Source organism: Podarcis liolepis (genome assembly GCF_965112155.1).
Source record: "Podarcis liolepis genome assembly, chromosome: 15".
Classification (NCBI taxonomy): Eukaryota; Metazoa; Chordata; class Lepidosauria; order Squamata; family Lacertidae; genus Podarcis; species Podarcis liolepis.
Window position 1 is genome coordinate 28353588 of NC_139566.1, and position 16967 is coordinate 28370554.

The window sequence follows — 16967 nt, forward strand, 5'->3', positions numbered from 1 at the left end:
CTTTGCTTTGCTCTTTCTCTTGCTCTGCACATGGTCAGGCACTCAGTGGACTGCAGAGATGCTGCACTGCAAGAGATTGTTTGCATCCCAGATAAATACAAGGCAAGCAGCTGGTTGCATGACACCCGTTAGCAACTGCCACATTCTTTGATTGCTTCCTCCTCCTTTGCAGTAGTTACCGGTAAGAATTTGTGAGGGCTTAATCTGGGGGCTTAATCTGAGACGCTTGAGAGTTCCATGGACTGCAAGAAGATCAAACATATCCATTCTGAAGGAAATCAGCCCTGAGTGCTCACTGGAAGGACAGATCCTGAAGCTGAGACTCCAATACTTTGGCCACCTCATGAGAAGAGAAGACTCCCTGGAAAAGACCCTGATGTTGGGAAAGATGGAGGGCACAAGGAGAAGGGGATGACAGAGGACGAGATGGTTGGATAGTGTTCTTGAAGCTACCAGCATGAGTTTGACCAAACTGCGGGAGGCAGTGGAAGACAGGAGTGCCTGGCGGGCTCTGGTCCATGGGGTCACGAAGAGTCGGACATGACTAAACGACTAAACAACAACAATCTGGGGGCAGGGACACAGCTCATCCATGTGCCAGCACCACCATTCCTGGGCACGTGCCTGTTTCAGAGTGTCCTATTCAAGATGGAAAAGTCAGGGAGGATTGTGTGTTTGTGCCTGCCTCCTCTGCAGTTTAAGCCCCTGTGCGTTCTTTTGAATGCTTGACTAGAGCGCCTGCCCCTGCACTCACACAGCCCTCCTATCTCAAGCCCACCCAGTACAGAGGTGATAGATTTAACCCTACAAATCCTCTGTCTAAAATCTGAGTACGTTAATTTCGTTGTCCCCGAGAGGGGGCAATGACAATAAAGATATTATTATTATTATTATTATTATTATTGTTAAGAATCCACAGTAGCTCTACTGGCATATCTGGACAGGCGTATATAAGTTCCTACAGCATTACAATCCTGTGGTGTAAAATGATACAGTGCCCTTATTTTTGACACTAATAGGTTTGCTTTTTGCAGGATGGGCTTAGTCTACTTTATGATGACAGTTGTGACCTACAGGGCAGCATAGCTCTCAGCTGTCCCACTGCAAAAATGAGGGAGAGGGGGATCAGCTCTCCAAAGTTGGAATCATACAGTCATCTGTAATGGAGGTGCTGCACAAAGTCCCTAAGTGGCATAGAGAACTCTGGGTCCTGCCATAAGGAAAAGCCATTAATGCACAAACAGAAATGTCAGGTTAATCTCTACTTCTGGTGGAACAGGATACTTGCTTTTGCAATAATTCAGAGCAGGTGTGGGGAGCCTGTGGCCCTCGAGATGTTGGACCACAGTCCCCAGAACATCTGGCCACAGTGGCTGGGCCTGATGGGAGCTGGAGGGCAACATCTGGAAGGCTGCAAGTCCTTTCGAGTGCTGCTCATCTCACTTTCAGCTCCTATTTAATGTATTTTAATGTATGCTATTTTAATGTAACTTCACCAATACTCAACTCCTTTAAAATGTTCTTGCTGGAGTTGAGAAATGACAGTCTCCCTCTCCGGCACATCTTTAACACATCACTCATAACTTTCTGCCCCACAATAGGACCTCACAGTACTTTAAATGAAACACAAAGTAGATATTACAATATCAAAGTTTATTTTTGACCAGCAGGGAAGCCATGTACATCCCTGAGTTGAATCCAAAAACATGAGTGCAGTGTGATGAGGTAGAACAGTCTGGACTCCGGCTAGAATCGTCCTGAACTGCAGCCAAGAGAAATTTCCCTGCCTCCAATTATATAAACAGCAGTTCTGAGCCAAGCTGCTGGGTTGTCTTGGAAGTCCTCAAGAAATCTTCTTATCAACATAATCCCAGCCTCAAATTACAGCTTTCGAACATGTAACAAAGTTTCCCTCCCTAGCCAGACTTTGGAGTCATGCTGCTGCCAGCTGCACTTGCTTTAGCAAGTAGTTCAGGTCTGCTTTCTAGGGCCAAATGGATCTGACCCAAACATAGGTTTTTATCTTAAAACACTAGCCTTAAGCCTGGGGCTGTGAAGAGCTGTCACCAGTTCTCACTAAAGAGCGCTGGTGATGGAGGATACTCTGTGTTCAGAGCGTCTCCTGGCTGACAGCTGTTTGCAACTGATGTGTTAAACAAAGGTTAATTGTGCTGGATTGGGGTCAAAGTTATCAAGAGATTCTAACCAATCTTGTATTTTAAAACCTTTAATTTCTTTAGAGAGGACCTAGTACAATCACGATTTGGCAGCCCCTCACTAAAAAAGAACGCTCAACATGACAGCAATTAAACTGAGATTATCTGAAAACAAACTGATGGTATGCAAAGAACTGATTCATCCAACCACTTTGGAGGCTCTGCAGTTACAACTGCAATGCCTTTTAATTCCCTGCTTTCAGAAAGAACCACCTGACCGCATGAAAAAGGCCCTGGCTACCACAAACCCTTTATGCGTCAAAAGTAGCTGTGAGAATCCACACATTGTGGTTTGCAGGTGATGCTGGTATACGTATGTGGACTACTTCCTCTTGTTGCTCCTTCCCCCAATATCCAATAATCCTAGGCTGTTTATGTTACCTGTTCCCTGATTATTAGATGCCCAAACTGGGTGAAAGATCAGCCCTTACAGTATAGAAAGGAGGACTGACTTTTGTCCCTTTCTGTGTTGAGCTTCTCTTGGGCAGGGGGAATTCATGAATTTGGTGTGGAAGAGAATACTAAGACTTTTGTTCCTGTCAAAAGGGGCCAACAGGAAAAGAAGTCCAAGTCCGCATTTGAAAACTTCTCAAAATGTGCAAATTTTAAAAATACACACATACATTTAAATATTACAGTCGCTATACACAAGCTATTTTCATCTTCATTATCATCATCAAAACTAAAAAGATGGCAACAGGACCGCCATGCTGCTCTCTGTAGGTTTAGAGACAGGGCAGGGCAGATTTCACACTTGCAGGATCTACTTTTTATTTCCAAATATAGCCTGGAGGCCCGCCAACTGGAGCCAGATGTAAAAACCCACTCCTGGCCTTTTGAGTCTTTCACATTGCTGCAATTACAAAACTGGGAATCTGACATCCTTCTTGATCTACTGCAACACACCCAGAGATCTAGGAGTAGATCCCAATCTAAAATGTATTTATTTCAGCCAATTTGGAGCCTGTCTTTTTGGATACATTCCCTCCCCTGCCAAGGTGGCTCACAACAAAACAATTTAATACCAGTTTAGATCCTAGTCTAAAGCATCCCTTCTTTGTGGTCCTGCTGCAGTGTGGGAGCAAAGTCTCTTGCAGCCCTGAGACAAGGCTGCTGCTGCTGCTACTGCTGTTGCAAGCTGGCCAGTGATGGACGTGGAAGCCCTGGCAGCTCCAAGAGGTCAGCTGTCTCTGTAAACAAACAGGATGTCCTCATCGGTGCCATAACTGGTTCTGGCTTCCTCAAAGTTATTGATGCTGGTTCGGCATGTTCCTGTGGGGCAGGACCAAAATGGGCTCAGAGGGGGCCAAGGGGTTAAGGCTCTGTTGGAAGGAAGGCAGGGCCATTGACTCAACAGCCCCAACCCACTCACCTCCACCCCCACCCCTCCGCGCAGTCATGGTCTTGCTGCAGAGACAAAAGACCAGACAGACCCACCTGGCATGGCTCATGTTCCTGAGGCACGAGCCAGGAAATGGTTAGGACAACATCAACCCAGAATATTGTACAATGTTGCAGAGAGGAATGAGCTAACATGCCAGAGTTCTCCGGTTACCACATTTCCCCTATTTGAAATAAAGGGTGGTGGCTACTCACGGTCAGCATAGGCAGGATTGTTGTAATAAATACTCCCTGAGGCTTTGCTGTAGCCACACAATACAACGAAATGGCCCTGGTAGTCAGGACTTCTGCAGAAGCACTTCTGGCCGGTTGGGAGAAAGCAACAATATTTGACCGGGTTGGAGCAGAGGTCACAGAGCAGCAGGACGGCGTTGACCAGCACAATGGCCACATGGCCTTGGGCAAGGTGATCTTGGATGTCCCGGACAGTCACTGTGCTGTGAAGGAGAATAGATGGAGAAGTCAGTCCACTGGGGTCTCTTAGGGATATCTTAACAAGGAAGACACCACAGGACTGGAGGTTTGGAACAGGTCACTAGGTCCACAGCCCATTTGAACAGGATGGCTGCTTGCAACAGCCTTCCCCAACCTGCTGCTCTCCAGATGTGTTGGATCCCATCATCCTACGGCTGGGGCTGACGCAAGTTGTAACCCAAAGCATCTGGATGAAACCCGGTTGGTGAAGGCCTCTGCATTAAAACAGCTGTGGCATCTGTAAAGAAGTCCATGGGATGGGGAGATAAACCTCGACCGAGAGAGAGAGAGCTCACCGTTTCTCTACCAGCACTTTACAGGCTTTGGATTGTGCAAACAGCTGGTTGACTCGGTTCTCCTCTGTGTCAAAGTGTTTCCTGTAGAACGACTGAAGGAGGAAGAGGACAAGCCTGGTCAGAACAGATTCCTCTCGGGGTAAGAAACCTAAGAACATAAGAGCATAAGAAGAGGCCAGCTGGATCAGGCCAATGGCCCATCTGGTCCAGCATTCTGTTCTCACAGTGGCCAACCAGATGCCTGTAGGAAACCCACTAGCAGGGCCTGAACACAAGAGCACTCCTGTGATTTCTAGCAACGGATTCAGAGGAATGCTGCCTGCCACACTGGAACAAAAGCATAGCCATCCTGGCTAGTAGCCATGGATAACCCTCCCCCTTGAATTTGTCGAATCCTCTTCTAAAGCCATCTAGGTTAGTAGCCACCAGTTTAACTATATGCTGCATGGATAAGTTTTCTTTTTTCTTTTCTCGGTCCTGAATCTAACAACATTGGATGTCCACAAATTCTAGTATTAGAGAGAGGAGAACTTTTCTCCATGCTATGCATAATTTTATAAAACTTCCATGGTGTTGCCTCTTACTCGCCTCTTTTCTAAACTAAAACGCTCCCAAAATGGCAATGTTTCTTCATTGGGTGGGTGTCGCTCCACCTCATTGCTTGCCCTCTTCTGGACCTTTTCCAACTCTACAATATCCTTTTTGAGGTAAGTCGGCCAGAACTGTACACAGCAACCTAGAGAAAGGGCTGTCCAGGTCTCAGGTACAGCTTGCAAGAGAGTCCCCCTTGGACCGAGGAAGCAGGGCAAAGTTCACAGCTGGAGAGCAACGCAAAAGAACTTCGGAAACATCATCTGAAAAATCAACATGGATTCTGTCCCATTAAAAAAAAAAAAAGCTTGCCTTTTCCAAACATGAACAAAGCACCAAATAAAAATAGTGAGTAAAAACAATTAAACAAAAACCACAAATTAAAAGACACAAGTTATCATAAAATGCCATTGGGTACTTTGTATTTCAAGCTCCAAAAATCAAACATGCTGGAAAGGTTCATGAGTGCCAAAACACAAGCCTATTATTATTATTATTATTATTATTATTATTATTATTATTATTATCATTATTATCATTATCATCATCATCATCATCCTTAGAGAAGGAAAGAAAGGAAAGAATTCCTGCCCTCCAGACTTGGCCAAAGCACCAACATTTGAGTGAACCAGGAAGCTGACCTGGTTCTTGTAGCCCTTGTCCACCCCCAGGGTCTGTGTGCAGAAACGATGCTTCACCCCAAAATGACGCATCAGGTAGGCCAAATCGATGGTCCAGATGCTCTCCGTCATCTGGAGGTCTTGAATGGCTTTCTGGAACTCGTCGTCATTCAGGAGGTTCAGGTACCTGGGACAAAATCAGAGGAAGTGGTGATGGTGAAGAAGAGGGATCAGGAGAGAACAGAGCGCAGCTTATAACGTGTCGCCTGACAGAAGGGAATCTGGACGCTACAGGGCCTGCCTGCACAATGGACAAACTTGAGAGCAAGAGAAAGGGGTGGAGAATGTCCCCCCGGATTCTATTTCAGAGATGAAACAATGGTTTCCTTTTGTGAGTTGGCTCATATCAGCATATTGGGGAAAAGACCCTCTTCTAGCTGTTTCAAGCAGATTTGTTAATACCAGTGGTGGGGTCAGAGTTGATGCGAGCTGCAGTTAAGCAACCTCTGGAGGGCCACAGAATCCCCCTCCATCCCCATTAATGCAAATACAGCGGGTCCCACATAAGAAGGCATGGCATCTACAGTTTGAATGTTCTCGCAACAGGCCAGAATTTGAAAGGAAGGGAAGGAACTTGATAGGCGTCCAATGGAAAGTCCCTTGGAGACCAACGATGTGGTCTGGTCCAGGCGTAAGGAGATAGGAGGGAAGGTTTTGTGGGCTTGCCTACTCTCTCCCGCCACCCCCTTCCTAAGATTTGCTTTGCCCTTTACATCTGTTTTGGGACTAACTCCAACTTCAGGTAACTAAGACTGCATTGTAAAGTTAGTCTGAGGCTGTTCTGCAAACTCTGGTTCCTGGCAATCCTGGCTAGCTCTCAACACAGCTCTAATAAGGGTGTTATACTAAGTTTTGGTTAAACAATGGAGGCATTCATGCACAACACAGGGAAAGGGAGAGGAGATGAGCTGACAGCACATTCCCAATCTCCAAACCAGGGTTATGCCTGAGCCAGACCTGTGCAGAGGTGGGTAGCGCAGACACAGAAAAAGGAGGTGTTTTGGGGAGAGGGGCGGCTCATTCACGGGATGATGGGAAGGGGCCACAATAGAGGAGAAATCACTGACATTCCATCATGAACAGGGGAGTGGGGGGGGGGAGAGAAAGGCTTGGATCCACAGGGCAAGAAGTTCACTCTTGGAAATTCAGTTTGGTACAGGAAGGAGGGAGGGAGGGGGAGTTACAGTAGTCAAGAGGGGAAATTACCAGCGGGCAGGCTAGCGTCTTGGCAGAAGGGATGGAGAGAAATGAAAATCTTCTGCTTCATATCTACTAAGTGGCCCTCTAAAGAGGCATTTCACTCTCCTGCACCTAAAGCTCGTGTTCCTCTGTGGAAGGAAAGACGAGTTCAGCAGGAAAAGGGGGGAAAAAAGACCGAGAGCCAGCAGGCAGCACAGCAGAGGCAGATGGAAAACTGTAGTGGCCGTTATTCATGGAACACAAGAGGCAGGGTGGCTTCTACGGGAGTCACACAAGAGCACGGCAACAGACTAAAAAAACCCAAAGAGGAAAAACCCGCCAGTTGCTGGCAATTGCCAGATTTTTCGCTCTATAAGACGCACCAGACCATAACACGCACCTAGTTTCTGGAGGAGGAAAACAAGAAAAAAAATATTCTGAATCCCAGAAGCCAGAACAGCAAGAGGGATCGCTGCGCAGCGAACCCTCTTGCTGTTCTGGCTTCTGGGATAGCTGCGCAGCCTGCATTTGCTCCATAAGACACACACACATTTCCCCTTACTTTTTAGGAGGGGAAAAGTGGGTCTTATAGAGCAATACGGTACTTGAAAAGGAAGTCAGCTGAGTGGCCCAGTCAAGAGTGTCTTCTATTGGGCCAACCCGAGTTCTTACATTATGAATATAACAACCTTTGTACCCATTCTTTGTCACAGTCAGACATAAATGCCATTTCCTCCACAGTTCCTTTTCTCATGCTTGAGGAGCTGCTGTTGTGGTCAGTTGTGCTGCACTCACTGGAGGGCCAAGGCAGTTGGGTGAGGTCTAGGGACCTTCCCACCTTGGAAGCAACTTGTTGCAAAGTGCCACCAGCCACCTCGCCTCCTTCCCCACCCCCAATAAGCCCCAACCAAAAATGGACTTACTGCAGAACCATCCTGGAGCAAGCCAGCCCACAGTCCCAGTGGTACAGCTGCTGAAGGATTGGCACGTCCAGCTGCACATTGTCCACTGCAGGAAAGAGGACACCACCATCAGGAAGACAGTATTTGGCACAACTAAGGTTCTTCTCTACATTCACACCCATCCTTTAACAGGAAAAAAATATTATTTTGTTCCATGCCAAAGACATCAGTTTGCAACATTTTAAAACAACTCCAGGGGGTCTAGTTTCATCTGGCCCAAGAACTTGGTTTCACAGTAATATACCATGGGATCATAACTGCCCCTGGATATATTGGACTAATTTATCAGTTCTGCACCCACACCATCTGCCAAAACCACCTCCCTCCCAGTGGTGTAAACCAAAGATGAGAAACGTGTGGCCTTGCAGATGTTTGTCATACCTAACCCTGAACTGGTACAAGCAATGGAGCTCTTGGGAGGATCAACCAGGCACCCCCACAAGATGAGGGCCTTGAGGAGCAGGCTGGGTGCCTGAAACCCAGTCTGAGGATCCCCTTGAAGGGGATACATGATGAAGAATCCTACGAAGGTGCCTGTCCCCCAGCCTTTGAGAGAGAGACAGCACCGAAAGCTTGACCTCTAGGCTGAAGAGGAACACCACAGTAAGCACCTATGGGCCCAGGGTCTCCTTGTGAGTAGGCAATCCCTGATGCTCCTTCACTGGCAGCAGCTGGGGCCAGAGTAGATAAGGCTCCCCCTCTTGAGCCTTCCAGTTGCTGGAAACAACACAGGTCTCTGGCTCCTTTTTCCTATGTTGTACCTGGCCTGAACTTCCTGATATACTGACCTTGGACTGCTGCCTAATTTCATTTCTGGACTGCGTTTGCACCTAGGTTGGTTCTCTATGCATGACCTTGGTTTGTTTGGATTGTGCTGTGCCTGAACTCATTGGGAGTGCTTTAGTGAAGGTTTGCGTCTTCGGTAACTGGGACCCCTTCCCCCAACCCACAGACCGCATCTCCTGGAAGTGACAGGATTGTGGACTACACCTCCCATAATCCCTGGCCAGTGGCTATGCTGATTGAGATGGATGGGAGATGGAGTCTAAAAAAATATGGAGCGCCACAGCTAGTCACCCCTGATGACTAGGTTGGCTGCTCTGTTAGGGGAGAAATGCAAGGTATTGTGAACAGCAAAGGATGTCACAGAGGTGCTGATGAAAGACTTGGATGTTTCTGGTTTTTACAGAGGCCAATAGCTCAGCACAATAATTTCTAAATCTTCCTGGCAACGAGCCCATCATTTCCTGGGTAAAAAAAGCATCAACAGAGCCACCCACTTTTTGTGTTTGCAAACTCCTTGCCAGTTATGCCCTTAGCAATGTCTAGTCATCGGGACTCTTGCTCAATTGAGTCGTTGCTCTTTGGGGACAAAAGTCTGTGTTGACAGGTTACCAGGACTAAAGGTACAGGAAAGGCTAGAGCCCCAGGACAGGGAGGGGACTCAGCTGGCTTCCTTCCAACCAACTGAGGCTGACTCAAGGGAGCCTTGAGGGAGGTCAGGACAGTTCTGGCCCTCTGGCTCTGGACATGCAGCGCATTCTTCAAGGGTAGGCTGGTGTATTTAGGAAATAATAATAATACTGTATTTCAAAAGGACCAGGGGCAACACAGACATTTCAACTGATCCAGTTTGAATAAAAGCAGCTCTCTTGCAGAAGCCTCCCCAGCCTGCTTTGCCTGATCTTCAGCCAGACTCCGTTAGCGGCGAGAGACCAGTGACACTTGCCAGCCGGCGGAATCAAGGCCCAAATTGCTTTGAGGGCTCTTTTTTTAAAAAAAAACAGTCAAGTAGTGTATTAATTTAATGAAGCATATAGTAAGTAAATTGGAACAGAGCCCAAAGCAATGGGGGAGGGGGGTTTGTTCAGGGGAAGATGTCATTGCTTGTCTCATGGTCCTATGGAGGAATCTTTAGCGCTTCTGCAACTCTGCTTTCGGTCATGCAAAACGTGCTGGAAAATAAGACAGCGGATGTGTGTTTCTAACTGAATGCTGCGATGGAGACAACTGGAATCCCGAACTCTTGAAAGTGGCCTAAACACCATAAAGATATAAGTTTGCAGGAGCACTTCGGGCGGGCCCACTCCTCTCAGCCTGGAAGCCAAGTATGAGATCCTTGCTCTAAAGGCCACCTTCCCACGGAGGTCCGCTGAGATTTCAGAAGCCCCGACATTAGCCGGAAATGGTCCAGAGAGCCACCAACACCAATAGCACTAGTAGCTGCTGCTGCTTTAGGGCGGCTGTCACCGTACCAGGTGCAGCCCGACCTGGGAGCGTCCGGCGGGGCAGTAAGCCAGCTCCGGACTGCGCAGCCCGACCCTAACCCCACACCCTGGATCAGGCTGCGCGGCGGCAGAGGGACCCCTTTCTACTGGGCTCCGACGTGTTTCCTCGGAAGCTAGCCAGCCAGCCAGCCCCCCACTCCCCAGCACTCTGCACATGCTCGGACGCCCCTTCCCAAGGCGGCAGGGCCCCCACCCCACGACCTGACGGACCTGCGGGCGACTCGAGCGCGTCTTCCTTGGGGCTCTTCATGGTGGCGAGGCGGGCGACGGGGAGCCGCTCACGGGCCAAGGGCGGCCGCGGGGCTCGGCAGGGCGCGGGCCGGCATGGTTCCCCCGGCGGCGGCGGCGGCGGCGGCTCCTCTTCCTCCTCCTCCCGTCCCTCTCGGCCCGGCGGAGGCGGAGCCCGCAGCGGAGGCCTAGCGGCTGCCTCCCTCCGGGCCCGCCTCGCTCCTTCGGTGGTCGCCGAGCAGCCTTCCCGCCGGCTCCAGCGGGGCCAGGGGTGAGGCCCGGCAGGCACCGGGACGGGAGGACGTACGGGGGGGGGGGCTCCCTTTCCCACCCCGCAAGGAGCGACCAGGGGCGGCGGCGGAGGAGGCCGGGCCTGCCAGGGGCCGCTGGACTACAACTCCCGGCAGCCTCAGCCGGGCCGGCCAAGGCTCGGCGCTGATGGGAGTCGTAGTCGCTGACAGGATCCCAAAGAGGTGGCCCCCCTCTCGCCTCTCAGTAAGCACCCAGGAAATGGGAAGGGAAGGCGGCGGCGAGGAGGCTTCAAGCGTGGCGGGGTGTCGCTGGTGGTGTACCCCCCCCCTCACGGGCAGAGCAAGCGGAACTGTCGAGCAGGGGTCTCGTTTCCCGGGCGACTCCTCAAGCGTGTAACACAAGAGGCCCAGACGGGCTCGGGCGACTTCCTTTATCCGAGGCGCGCTGCATGCTGGGACACCGGCGGGCGAGGAAACGGAGGCACGCCGTAGCGGAGAGCGGGAGCGCCTGACGGTGAGTTGCAAGGGGAGGCCGGCCTGGCTCGGCCTAGCTTAGTCCAGCCCGGCCCGCGAAGCGAGGTTCCCTCCTTTCCTCCCTCGCGGTTTCTTCCGGGGGGGGGGGCTCGGTTTGAGCTGCCCTCGCTCGACCCGCGGAGCTCCCAGGCCCCGCTTAGGACTGCTGCATTCCTACTCAGAGTAGACCCTTGGAATTTAGTCGCTCACGTCTGTTTCCGCGAGTTTAGTACGTGGGACTTAGTTGCATGCAGCCCAGTGGAGGCAGGTCACTGGAGTGCGTTGATTTCAGTGGCCTACTCCTGAGTAGTACCGACTAGAGAGCCACGTTGGTTGGGCACTGGGTAGGGGAACGTATTCCCCACCCCCTAAGGAAGCGGGCTTAACGCAGGGCTGTCAGCCCCCCCCCCCGAAATTCCTTCAACTGGAAGGGGGGGAACTATCCAAAAACACCCCACTGATTTCACAGTGTTAGTGTATGGTGGAGGGGATATTTTTGCGTGTGCTTAACCGAGACCCTTTGGTGCATTTCGTCGAAGGTACGGGCTCCTGGCTTGGCCAGGCCCGATTCATTCTCAGCCTTCCCTAGCCTGGTGTCATACAGCTGTATTGGACTACGACTTCCATCGGCCGCAGAATTAGCTTGGCATACCGGGCTGGGTCTGATGGGAGCTGTAGTCCTAGACACCTCGAGGTTGGGGGAGGATGTAATAACTGCTTTATGATCCCCCTGATCTCTGGAATGCTCCTCCATCTCAGGTGAAGCTAGCACCAACATTTCCCCCCTTTGGATGGCAATTGAAGATGAGTCTTTTTGGCCAGACTCTGGGCAGTGGAGGGACGCGGGTGGCATTGTGGGTTAAACCACAGAGCTGACTTGCTGATCAGAAGGTTGGCGGTTCGAATCCCCGTGACGGGGTGAGCTCCCGTTACTCGGTCCCTGCTCCTGCCAACCTATCAGTTCAAAAGCATGTCAAAGTGCAAGTAGATAAATAGGTACCGCTCCGGCGGGAAGGTAAACGGCTTTTCCGTGTGCTGCTCTGGTTTGCCAGAAGCGGCTTAGTCATGCTGGCCACATGACCTGGAAGCTGTACGCCGGCTCCCTTGGCCAATAAAGCGAGATGAGTGCCGCAACCCCGATGTCAGTCACGACTGGACCTAAAGGTCAGGGGTCCCTTTACCTTTACCTGCACAGTGGGTGAGCTGAGTTCCAGTGGCTCTGTTCTGAACACCAGCTGTTTGTCAATGTTATTGGTGTCTGTGTTAAAGTTTAGTTATCTTTAATGTTTTATATGCAGCTATATTATTAGTATTTAACCTGCCTTCGCATTGTATGGAGGACAGGATTGTAAACTGAATAAACAGCAGCAATAATAATAATAATAATAATAATAATAATAATAATAATAATAATAATAATAATAATAATAAATAATATTTGGTGCTTACATGAAGCATGCCTTGCTCTTCTGAGGAGCACAATATAGCCTGACAGGCAGATTTGCACCTCATTCCCCCTGCCAAACTTCCCATTATACCTCTGGTTTTGGAAAAATTTTACCACCTAGTTCTCTGCTGTGGGTTTGTTTTCTGCTTCAATCACACTGGATTTGACTCTATTCTGATGATCCTCAATGTTGCTTGATGAGTTTTGTGATGCTTCCTCAGATGCTCTATAGATGTCATTACCCTTGTACCTTACTTCCTGGGAGTCCAAGACACTCTTAAGAAGGGGCAGCCATGGAACAAAAGCTGTTAACACGATGTTGCATTTCCCCCTTCCTCTCTCAGGTTTGAACACACCCAGCTTCAGTCATGTCTATCGGAGTGCCAATTAAAGTCCTGCATGAAGCAGAGGGTCATATTGTGACCTGTGAGACGAATACAGGAGAAGTATACCGTGGAAAGCTCATTGAGGCTGAAGACAACATGAATTGTCAGGTAGGTGGGCTTTGAAAAGTGGTGATGGGTGGCTAGGAGGATGTGGCCAGAACAAAATGTCCCGCTTTGGGTCTTCATCTGTTGTGGGAGGTCTTAGCTTTGTCTTTAAAAAATCAAGAAAACCGTAATTGGGGCTTCCCTGATAGAGAATGCAAAGACATGAGTTGGCCACCAAAGTAATTGAGTGATTGGTCATTCCCCCTTCCCCCTAAGTTCCCAGAGCAGGTTGTGACAATTAAAAATACATCATAAAAAAGAAATTCTAAAAACCTACAATTACAAAAATATACGATCACAAAAAATAGAGTTCGTCCTGAAAATATATACCTCAGGTGTTAAAGGCAAGGGTCAAGAGATGTGTCTTCAACATTCACAGAAAACTGTATAATGAAGTTGCCAAGTGCACCTCTACAAGGAAGGTGTGTCACAGATTAAGGGCTAAGTTCATTTTTGTGAATTAGACCTGTCTTCTTTCAAAGCCACCCAAGTTGGTGGTGATTGCTGCCTCCTGTGGTAGCAAGTGCCACAATTTAACTCTGCGCCGAATGGATCAGTCCTTCCTTTTTTCAGTCCCGAATCTCCCAACATTTGGCTTCATTGGAAGCCCCCACATTCTTGTGCTTTGAGAGGGAGAAACTTTCCTCTGCCCACTTTCTCCATGGCATGCTAAATTTTATAAACTCCTATAAAGTTTTTTTATCGAAAAACCTTCATTCAACTTGTTTTTATTATTGCTTGTTAGCCGCCCTGAGCCCGGCCTTGGCTGGGGAGGGTGGGGTGTAAATAAAAATTATTATTATTATTACCCTGCCCACCTGTCCCAGCTATTCTTATTTAAATTTCCTACCTTGCGTAAGTGGGACTAGAGGACCCTTGGGGTACCCTCCACAATTATGTGATTCTATGGCTGCCAAGATCATACCCTCTGCCACCTACCCCTGGGCTTATCTCTCCCTGGAGCCTCCCAATGTTCTGAACTACAGTTTCATTGACCATGCTGGCTGAGACTGATGGGAGTTATAGTTTATCAACATCTGGTGGGTACCACATTGGTTACCTCTTTCAAGGTCTCATGGGCTTCAGTCGCCCTCAACACCAGTTGAGTTGATGCAGAAGAGGTTTTAGGAGTGGGCGAGGACTCTTATCTGCTGAGGTGGGCACAAGGGCTCTTAAGAGTAAAATGAAAGCCCTGAGCCTAGGTTGCTACTCCAGAAAAAACTCCCTAAACAAAGCAGAGCTCTCCTGGTATATCCTCTTTGGCAGTCTTCACCAACCTGGTGCCCTCCACCAGTTTTGGACCACAGCTGCCTTCAGCCCCAGCGGGCACCACCATATGATTCTGGCACTGATGGGACTTGCAGTACAAAACAGCTGAAGGGCATTGGATTGTCAATGGCTGCTCTCCAGTATGATACTTTGGAACATCTGCTTCATTTACTCCACAGGCTGTTAAACATTGAGGATTTCTTAATGCTTTTAAAAAAATAATAATTGCTGTGACTTCTTTGTCCTGTGCCATCACATTTGTATTTTAAAAAAACATTTCCGTAATTGCCCTAGGAATTTTGATTGGCTATTAAAGGGTGGGGATAAAATTTAAGAAATAAGGCATGGAGAACTGAGATCAACATACAGATGCTGGCGACTTTGCTGCTTCGTCTGTTCCTGCACCTATCCTGCTGTTCTCAAGCTAATCTGAAAACAAGGGCTGTTCCTTGCTGCTTTAAAGACACATCCAGAGAAATGGGAAAGCAAAATGCTTTTCACTTGTCTTAACTCGCCAATATGACATACTTGGCCAGAGAGCCTTTCCATTTTAGGAACCAGCTGGCCGTTTTTGCCGTTGAGCTTCTTTTCTCAAAGGCTCTGTCCTGTTCAGCCACTCATTCTCTCTTTCCAGATGTCCAACATCACAGTGACCTACAGAGATGGGCGCGTGGCGCAACTAGAGCAGGTGTATATTCGGGGGAGCAAAATCAGATTCCTCATCTTGCCCGATATGCTGAAAAATGCACCAATGCTGAAAAGTATGAAGAACAAAAACCAGGGCTCTGGGGCCGGAAGGGGCAAAGCTGCTATCCTGAAAGCCCAGGGTAAGTAGTGGGGCAGGCTGCGTGCTGCATGGGAAGCCAACTTACGTTGTGTCAGATCATTGGGGTCCGGCTTGCTCAGTATTGCCTACACTGACTGGCAGCAGTGGGTCACCAGACCAGAATTTCTCTTGCCCATACTGAGAGATGCTTCCAAGGATTGAATCTCGGACCTTCTGCTCTCCATTGCTGACTAGGGCTGGGTTTTCAACATCATGGTATATCACCAGCTAAACATCGTGTTATACCGAAACAGTCAAACCTTGGTTCCGGAACGGCTTAGTTGCTGAACAAATTGGCTCCTGAACGCCGCAAACCCAGAAGTGTTCCGGTTTGCAAACGTTTTTTGGAAGCCGGACTTCCAATGCGGCTTCCGCTTGACCGCAGGAAGCTCCTGCAGCCAATTGGAAGTCGCGTCTTGGTTTTCAAACGGTTTCGGGAGTCGAACGGACTCCTGGAATAGATTTAAGTTCAAGAACCAAGGTACCACTGTATATCACCATGTCTGAAATAAGGATGGAGCTATGCAGAGGCATAAGCTAGCTTCATGGTTTTCCCCGCATCATGATTTTTGCATAACGTGCACATCCATCATGATTCACAATATATTGCCAGGTCAAAAATTGTGAAGCTGCTATCTTGCTATGGACTTCAGTCAGTTTTGGACAATATACCACCCAGCCCTAATGCTGACTTATGGCCCTTCTCAGAATGGAAGGCCTGGCTCTTGGCAGCAGATGCTGCAGGCTGAGCTGACCCCTTTGGAAGGTTCCAAGTTGATTCAGGATAGTCAAAAGGTAGTACTTCCTACAATGCACAAGCAGCTATGAAATATGCTGCCACAGACGTGGTCCATGGCCTAGATGCCTTTTAAAAGTGGGGTGGGTTTGTCAGTGGCTGCTGGTCCTGATGGCTGAAGCAAAACTGCATCTAGATCCTGTTTGCTTCGGAGAAGCAGCAGAGGTGTGTTTATGTGACGGCCATGTTTTTCTCCTCGAGATCATCTCAGAAGCAGCAGTTTGCAGTCAATGGGCCTTTGGTCTGACTCAGCAGGGAACCCTTCTTGAATGTTCTTACAGGGTTTGCGCTTCCCCTGTTCAGTTTATGGCATTGTTTGCTGTTGTTTCCCCTGCAGTGGCTGCCAGAGGAAGAGGGCGTGGCATGGGCCGTGGCAACATTTTCCAGAAGCGGCGGTAACTTCGGACGCAGCCTTTTCTCAATGAATTGAAAACTGTAGTTGTAAAATGTGGTGGTGATGGGCTTTTGTGTTATTCAATAAATGTGTTTCTTACAAAATGGAGGGACAGCTTCCGTTGTGTGGCATGAACTTCGTTGTGGGGGGTACTGCTTTGATGTTGCCACACAAGGTGAATAAGCCTGGCCCAGGAGATGAGGGCAGACAGACAGAAAGGCTACTATCATGCTGTACCCGTTGCTTCTGCACCAGTTCCAGACTGATTTTCAGCAGCCAATGCTACTGGTCAGTTGAGGCGGCTTCTTTTTTAACCTTTGCCTGTGAGTCAGCTATGAGCCTGTTGATTTTCAGTTCAGATTTTTCACCCACCATTTATAACAGCAACTTGGGAGATGGTGGTGTTTTCTCCCAGGGCCCAGCAGATGGGTTGTTCCAAGAACTGGATGGTAGATGATCTTAGTAAGAAATAAAACATTGGAAGGCAAAACCACACTTTACCTTGATTATTTATTTAGGTTTGAAGCGGCGTCCTTTGCAAAAAGTTTGCACACTTTCAGCGAGTACCGTTTGCATGAGCTTGCATCTGCAGACTGAATTCAGGCTGTTCATTTTGCCAGAACATTGTTCTGGGTGGGGTCTTTGGAGGGGATTTTTTCAGGCAC

At 48.8% G+C, this 16967-nt stretch overlaps 2 protein-coding genes across 4 annotated transcripts; one reads left to right on the top strand and one right to left on the bottom strand.

Moving 5' to 3' along the window:
* Positions 1-1636: 1636 nt before the first annotated feature.
* Positions 1637-10755, bottom strand: GUCD1 (guanylyl cyclase domain containing 1). Of its 3 annotated transcripts, none has more exons than XM_083478897.1 (6): positions 10298-10755; positions 7761-7845; positions 5677-5785; positions 4388-4479; positions 3813-4054; positions 1637-3488 (listed from the first exon to the last, which is right to left on the bottom strand). In XM_083478897.1, exons 1-6 carry the CDS (start codon positions 10335-10337, stop codon positions 3397-3399), a joined length of 660 nt encoding a protein of 219 aa, XP_083335023.1. In that variant the 5' UTR covers positions 10338-10755; the 3' UTR covers positions 1637-3396. The 3 variants fall into 3 exon arrangements, with proteins under 3 accessions (XP_083335023.1, XP_083335022.1, XP_083335021.1); XM_083478896.1 differs by having other exon boundaries at positions 5620-5785; XM_083478895.1 differs by having other exon boundaries at positions 5620-5785; positions 7761-9836.
* A 172-nt stretch (positions 10756-10927) lies between these two features.
* On the top strand, positions 10928-16410 carry SNRPD3 (small nuclear ribonucleoprotein D3 polypeptide). Its single transcript, XM_083478962.1, has 4 exons — positions 10928-11080; positions 12871-13020; positions 14921-15113; positions 16246-16410. The coding sequence occupies exons 2-4, from the start codon at positions 12895-12897 to the stop codon at positions 16305-16307; spliced, it is 381 nt and encodes a 126-aa protein (XP_083335088.1). The 5' UTR covers positions 10928-11080; positions 12871-12894; the 3' UTR covers positions 16308-16410.
* The last annotated feature ends 557 nt before the right edge of the window (positions 16411-16967 follow it).